Raw genomic sequence first — 7,420 nt, 5'->3', positions numbered from 1 at the left:
TTTGTGCTTTTGCATCATTGTGCTTGTTTGAGTATGGCTCAGATAAGTTTGAGGGGTCTTCAGTGTGTTTCCTGCTGCTGGAGCTGAGCATCTGTTTTCCACATAATGTTTTCTGCATTAATTAAATGCTACACAATAATGAGCGTGAACCAGAGACAGGCCAGAGGTCACATAAAAGCATTTCCCTGTTCCGTCTTCTCTTTGCCTGAAGTCAAATCATATGTCGTACTTTCCATGCAGCAACTCCCTACCTCCTGTCAATCCTTACTCAATACAGCTAAATATTCTTTCAGGTTCATTTCAGGTTTTTTTCTTTTCTTTATGTTTTCAGGATAACAATTGTAAATATATATGTATATGTGTACATATATTTTATCTTGCAATTCCAGTTATGGAAGAGAAAACATCATTCTTTCATCAAAGGAGAAATTCACCCACTGACCTGGAGGTAATTTGAATAATGAACTAAGATAGTTTTGGTATTTGTGTAAATGCCACAAAATTGTCAGATTCTGTTCTCCTTGTATCCAGTGTGATAGATGTGAGATCAAAGGCTGCCTTCAGTAACTGCAGCATGTCAGACTTGCATTATTGAGGGAAATATTCTTAGAGCCATCAGCTCATTGCTGTCGTATGGAAACCAACTGATGTTTTCACTGTATCTATCTCCTTCAACGTGGAAGAAGAGGTGAAGGTCAATGCAATAAGCTCCTCATTTGTTTCTCCTCTCAGGATTCAAATATGCCATAGTCTATCAATGAAATGAATTTGCCTGTTTGGATACATATGAAGGATGCAGAAGACTCTAAAACTAGTCTGTGAGGAATCCTGTGTCTGTCTGCTCAGCAGATCTTCAGGGCTGGAGTTTAGACATGGCAGAGGGGATGAGGCATCTGTTGGCTCAGGAACGAGAAGGAACAGTCACAGATGAGGTGATAGTGGAGAGGAGGTTAGGATACTCAGCCAGTAGTCACTAAGGCAATTGCACTGCTGACTATTTCCCTCCAAGTGCTTGACCGACATATAATAGTACGAGGAAGGAATAGGTCTTCTGGCCATGCCTTCTCACAAGGAGATGTGCAGGAGTCCTGGTGGATGAACCACAGGTTGGAAGTGCTAATGGTGCAGCCTCCTCCTACACGGAAGAGTAGTAGTACTTTGCTTAGTCAAAATAATCTTTTTTCTCTTGAGGAAAACAAAGAAAAGATGCTTGAGTGACTGACCAGCACACGTGGGCAGGGGATGGTCTTCAGAACTGGAAAGTCTTCAGAACTGGAAATTCTTCAGAATTTTCCTCCATCTACAGCCATTGGCTCTGATGTTTTACTGCTGCCAGATAAAACATCTTTGAGAAGGGTCGGTGACCTGGCAGGCATGAGCGCTATTTTCCTGTCTCCCTAAGTGAAAACATAGTGAACAGCCGACGCCTCTTGACTCAAATCTACGCTGCTGGCTTGCCCTTTCCTTGGGTTGCCCGTCATGGTGAGGTAAGACATGGACCTCTTCAGCACCTTGCTTGGAAAACCACAACAGGGAACACATCTGATTTACTTGAAAAACAGTCCATCACTTCTGACATTTGAACTTGGAAACCAAGCATTAGATGGGTATATGGGTTTTGCTAGTATTATGGGATTTTTGTGGCAACCAGTTAACAACAGGCACTGGGACTGGTCAAGTGAATATATATCAAAGAGGACTGACAGATGGTTACGGAGTCCGACTATTGATACAGACTCTTAATGGTCCCTGTGTTCTCTGATGACCCTTGGGTTAGTGCATGTGCTCGAGCCATTGCAGGCACAGAGGAAGAGGGTCTGAATGTGGCAGTGGGTATTTACCAAGAGACTGGATGGCAAGAATGGAAGAGCTGTGGAAGCTGGAGGTCAGCACTGATGTTTCAGTAGGCAAGAACAGCATTGGCAACTGACACAGAGCAAAACACCTCTGAAGAGCATAACCAGAAGAGCATTACCAGAAAGACATGTCAAAACCAACGGAAAATCAGGGCACTAGCAGAAATCACAAGAATGAGCAGGACCACACACACACAATCTCTGATGATGGCTGAACACAGTCCTCCACGCTGACCACCCCCGAACGGTGTTGGAGGATCACAAAGCCCAAGAACTGAGGGGTCTCCACAGTGATAGGACCTGGTATTTTCTCCACTGGGAGAAACAGCTGCCAAACTCTGCAAGCTTTGTTTGTCGGTGGAAGCTGATCTGACTGCTTTGTAACAAAATACAGAGAACGTCTCTTCAGGTACCCAGCAGACAAGACTAGAGGAAAGATGTGGGGAGGAAGAAATGCCTTCTGTAGCATAGCTCTGCCCCATCTCTTCTGTCTGCTAGAATCCCGCAATACACAATGTATTTTGCATGTCTCGGGAGCGTACTCTCTCCATTTGCACCTTTTAAAGTCCTGCATAGTAGCACAAAGGGGATGGCACAAGGAGATTGTGGGAGACGAGAGAACTGTGCTATGGAAGCGAGACCCTCATCAGTATTTCTGCCATCAATACTTCGGGGAGGAAAGAAATAAGAGAATCCAAAACCCCAAACCCCACACTAAATTTGCACTTGTTCTCTCAGGCTGGCAGCCTAGAAGTTCATAAACTCAGAAGTACCTTGTTCTGGAGTAAACTGTTCTGAAAACAGTTTCCAGTGGCTTCCCCGAGTTTGCTTTGCTGGTGGCAGCCCTTCGGCTCCATGCTGGCACATGTATGAAGCTCTTTGAACAAGTTTTGACCTTCCTTTATCCCCTCTGCCCATCAAGCCAGCTAATGACATGCTTCGTATTGCACAGAACACATACAATTGACAAGTTCATAGTGTTGTTTAAATATTAAACAGTCTAGACAGGCTTTTGAGTCTTATGCCACTATGAAAAGGCTCAGACCATGCCCATCTCTGAAATTGGGCTGCGGGGTCATTTGCACAGTAAGACAGACAATAAGACTTGTATACATTGCCATGCAACAGAAGAGACCCCGAACCGCCAGCCCTAAGTGGAAAGTTTATTTCTAAGCACAATATATGGAAAAACCAAACCAACAAACCCCACAGATATAGAAAACGTTGTAGCAAATCCCTGGTCAAGTAGGACATCACGTCTGTCACTACCCTGCACCTCACAGCCGCTTAAAATGTCATGCAATGGAGGAGAGGGCACTCGGACGACACCCTCCGCTTCGGATCAAGGAGGATCTCCAAGCAGGAGAGGGCCGGTGGGACTCCCGCTGAGTGATTCGGACTGTAACCAGCAAAAGGGCAGCGCTGCTCACCCCCACCACACGCTTTGTGACTACCGGTGGTAGACTTAGCACTTCGACAGGCTTTACCAACGTGGATTCTCACAACACCCCTGTGAGGTAGGTACGTATTGTTATTCCCCCTTTGCGTGGAGGGGGACTGAGCCAAACAGCCCAAGGCTACAGAGTCAGTGGCAGAGCTGGAGTGAGAGTATGCAGAGTCCTGTGTGCTCAGAGTACTAGATCACACCACTCTTTCACGGCAAGTTGTGCTTCTGACCTCATAAACTTTTAGCCGTTAGCCAAATTAAAGGAATTTGACTTCTCCATATTAAATGAGTGGAGGGCAGGGAGGGAAACAACATCATGTCTGACAGCTGTCCCTTCATCTGTGTGTGCTTCCCCTTTCCCCAAACCACCATAATTACTCATCTCTTGGAATGAGGACAGCTTCCAGGACAGGCATGGGGGCGAGAGGCTGCTGTGTTTGCTTGCTTTGGCCAGGTTTCTCTCTACTGTGGATCAGAAGCGGTTCTTCCAGAGACCATTCGTTGCAACACCTTCATTCTGGGGGTAGCTGCTTTTAGAGATGATCTTCCCTCTCTCTCTGCCCACCAACATCCCTTCCCTCCCCTCTTCCAAAAGCACTCTTTGGTAGATAGTAAGATTGGTCAGATAAAGGTACAGTGGCCTCAGAAGCCATGCTGTTTCACATGGGTCCTCAGTAAGTCAGCTTTCTTGGCCGGTGTTTCACCTCCCACATTCTCTGTCAGAGAAAGTACCTGTTCTGTTGCATTCTGATATTCAAAGGGACACTGTCAAGTAATCGAGGTGAAAAATATGACCTGCCTTAAGATGCTAACCTCCATCTTCAACGTTGCAGAATGGCTGGTGTGTTCAAACCCGGAGGCTGAAGTTTGACACCTTCTCTGGTCCAGAAACACCTGACCCATGATGGCTGGTAGCTTGTGTTTGCCCTGGCTCCAACAGAAGCTGCGAGAGGTGCTGGTACGATGATGGAGGGCAGTTAGACACAGCCATTGTGCAATGTTACTCAGCACTGCTGCTAAACGGGTGCAGTTTGGCTGAAGTCCTTATCTTAATTTTGGAGGGAGCTGGGTTCAGGCTTGATCACTATAGGTTCATTGTTTTGGGATTGCTGAGCTGTTGCTCCTCAATTAGCTAATCTCCATTTTTTTAGCGTTCCTGCTCTTACACTTCCTTTGTGGCAGTTACACTGGCAAAACAGCTCAACCCCATAGAGCTAGGACATACCCTCCACAGAGCGAGGACAGTCAGCAGGAAATCAGTAACATGGATTTCCTCCTGTTGCAAAAGAAAGGTGGGGAGGGGAAGGACGGGGATGGTGAAAGGAATGGGGTGAGTGGAGAGAACGATACGTGCCCAAATGGAGAAGGACAAAATCGGTAGGGAAAGAAATTTTATTTTCAAGCTTGTAAGAGAATATTACAAACAATGGAGAGTAAAAAAAGCCCAAACCCTAAAAACTATTTTAAAAGTACTTGACAGTGTCCCTTTAATATCCACAGATGATTCAGCCATTGTGCATTGAAAGAGAATGTTCCTGAAGAGCAACCAGTACCTTCGAGGACATATCCCAGAGAAGGAGACTTATTAGAAGTGTTACATATTCAATCAGCAACTGTGCTCCCTCTTCAGACTAACTCTCTCTTGAATGATTGAATGGAATAGACTCTGTAATAAACTAACAGACTGGATGTGAAAGGCTCAGCCTACAAGACTGAGTGAGACTGTTGCAAATCGAGCAGCAGGGATACAGACACCAAAAAAAAAAGATGTACATCTGTAATGCATGAGTGTCTGAATCAGCAAGGAAGCAGAAACCCAGCAAGAGGGATCAGCTTCTTGTGATCAGAGTAAAATGAAAGGAAATTAATCTGGAAAGTCTGCATGGAAAATGATGTGTGTGAGTGGCAAGATTTGGATGCTGGATTTGGGGTTATGAAGGCATAAATCACACCAGTACTTGTGCTTGAAACACCTGCTGAGTGTTTGTACAAAATTTGCCAAAAATGCCTATATGTTGAATAAAGTTCATGGAGTGCCCTCCCCCCTCCCTATTCCTCCCTCACAAACCCCTTGTCAGGAACATTATGAAAAAACAGGATTTTGGTGAAATTTGGGTACGCCTGGGTTTTGTTAGATTTTCTTGGTGGGATGATTCAATCTCTCTTTCTGTAAATCAATACTGAAAAATCCCCAGCCATTTCACTTCAGGTATCTTATGGTAAATCGAACAAGGCTCCAGAGTGACTCAGGAAACAAAACAACTCATAGCCCTGGTTAATTAGAGTCTGGACAATAAAAATACTCCAAATATTTTGTTCCCTTCCTTGTTTTTATAAATCTCACACTGTGTGTGTGTGTGTGTGTGTGTTTGTGTGCACGTGTGTGTGTGTACGGGGGGTGTGTACAGAGCATTACCTATTCCAGGTAATAGGATTTATAAGACATGCTAAGCCGTCTGTTCCTCTGCTTCCCCAGAACTCTGCCTACTCAGTTTGTAGTCTGTATTGCACTTGTTTTGTTGGTTTTTTTGTGATTTGTGTTGTTGTTTTTTTTTCTTTTTTTTTTTTTTTTAAACTGGCTGGAAAACATTAACCTCTTTAGCATGAGTGTGCAGCTCTCCCTCCACCTGCTTTTTTCCTCAGCTGGCCAGGTGCCGCCTCTTATATCTTGTGCAGTTACCAAAAAAGAAAAGGAGAGGAGGAGAAAAAAAAAAAAAGAAAAAAAGAAAAGAAAAGGAAAGAGAAAGAAAAAGGCACACCATGCTCCTCTGCTTTATGAGTTCTTTGTCTCCTCCGCTTCTTGTTAAGGCCTCCTGAATTCCTCGGCTCAGACCGTCGTGACCCTCATGACGAGCTCTCTGTTACTACTAGACTGACTCCTCTGTTCGTGAGGCCTCAGGTGGCTGAGTATATGCAGGATGGTATAAGCACAGTGGTGGTCAGAGAGGGTGCCTGTGGCATGGCCGGCAGCCCGTGCCCCGCTGTCGGCTGGAGCGGAGTTAGTGGCTGTACCACCAGTGGAGGACGAGTGGGTGGTTTGGGAGGAGGGGCGCTGATTTGTCCTGGTCCCTGTTTTTTGTTCCTCCATGTCCTTTGTTTTGTCATAGTTCAGCACTTTCCACTGCTGATTGACCGCCTGCCACCGTTTAAAAATCCGGTAAACCGAGGGCCCTTCGTGTATTATTAGACCTGGAGGGAAGGGGGAAAGAAATAAACATAAAACAGAAACAAAACTTTAGAAAGAACCATAAACCTATCCCAGCATCCTGCCCCCAGATAGCTGGTTAGCTCAGCTCTCCCTCAGCCAGTGTTTATTCAACAATAAATCATGTATTTTAATTACCGACTGGCAGAGCACCGGTGCTCCTGCTCTGCTGGATCCCTTTTCCCCTGAATTAAAAGGATTACAGCTTTATCTCAGCAATCAATAAACAGATCGTAAATGCAGCTGAGTGAGTTATGCTCTTACAGCAAAACAGTATCTGTGTACCAATAAACGCCCCAGGTTTATCTATCACTGGACTGGTTTTGCATGCTGCATAGGCATGATTCACCCAGCTAACGGCGTGTGTTTGGAGGGGGTGTAACTGGATCTGACGTGCTGGTGACGTCTGCTGCACCAACGTCACGTGTGTGCACAGCCCGAGTCTCTCCCCACACACACAGCAGCAGAGCAGACATGCACATGGAGGCCAGAGGCGGCAATCAAGCAAAAAAAAGGGTCTGTCTATACCTGTAAATGGTTTGTCATCCTAGGCAAAATTTTGCTCATCTGCAGAGCAGGTACCTCATCGTACGTCATTGCTCCCTTCCAAGGGGGAAAACAACACACTTGAAAGGAAGGGCAGATGAGCTCATACCGTGCGTGTGCGCCGAGTATGCATGTAATGCACATGTCCTGCTACCCATCTGCGTATACCAGAGCTGATGTCTGGGGCATGGCACTGGGCTGCAGGACATCTGACTTCTAATGGTCTCTGCATTTGAAAGAGAGTGAGGAGCTCACTCGCTGCTCATCCAGCAGTTAGCTCACCTCCCAGTGGTCTCTCTCATCCTCCCACCCTTGCAAGAGGATTGAAGGATTAAATAATGTTAGAAGTTGTTTAGACAATGACAG

General features: G+C 45.6%; 1 protein-coding gene across 2 annotated transcripts in view; it reads right to left on the bottom strand.

The window, feature by feature from the left end:
* Window positions 1-4,677: 4,677 nt before the first annotated feature.
* Window positions 4,678-7,420, bottom strand: part of MARCHF4 (membrane associated ring-CH-type finger 4) — a 106,200-nt gene continuing 103,457 nt past the window's right edge. For both annotated transcript variants that reach the window (XM_052792786.1, XM_052792785.1), the window contains one exon: window positions 4,678-6,492. In XM_052792786.1, coding sequence (XP_052648746.1) covers window positions 6,131-6,492 — 362 coding nt within the window. In that variant the 3' untranslated portion in view covers window positions 4,678-6,130. The remainder of the gene's footprint in view (window positions 6,493-7,420) is intronic.

The sequence above is a fragment of the Harpia harpyja genome, chromosome 7, assembly GCF_026419915.1.
Source record: "Harpia harpyja isolate bHarHar1 chromosome 7, bHarHar1 primary haplotype, whole genome shotgun sequence".
Lineage (NCBI taxonomy): Eukaryota > Metazoa > Chordata > Aves > Accipitriformes > Accipitridae > Harpia > Harpia harpyja.
Note: the sequence above shows the minus strand (reverse complement) of the source record. Positions and strands in the feature narration are given on the sequence as shown.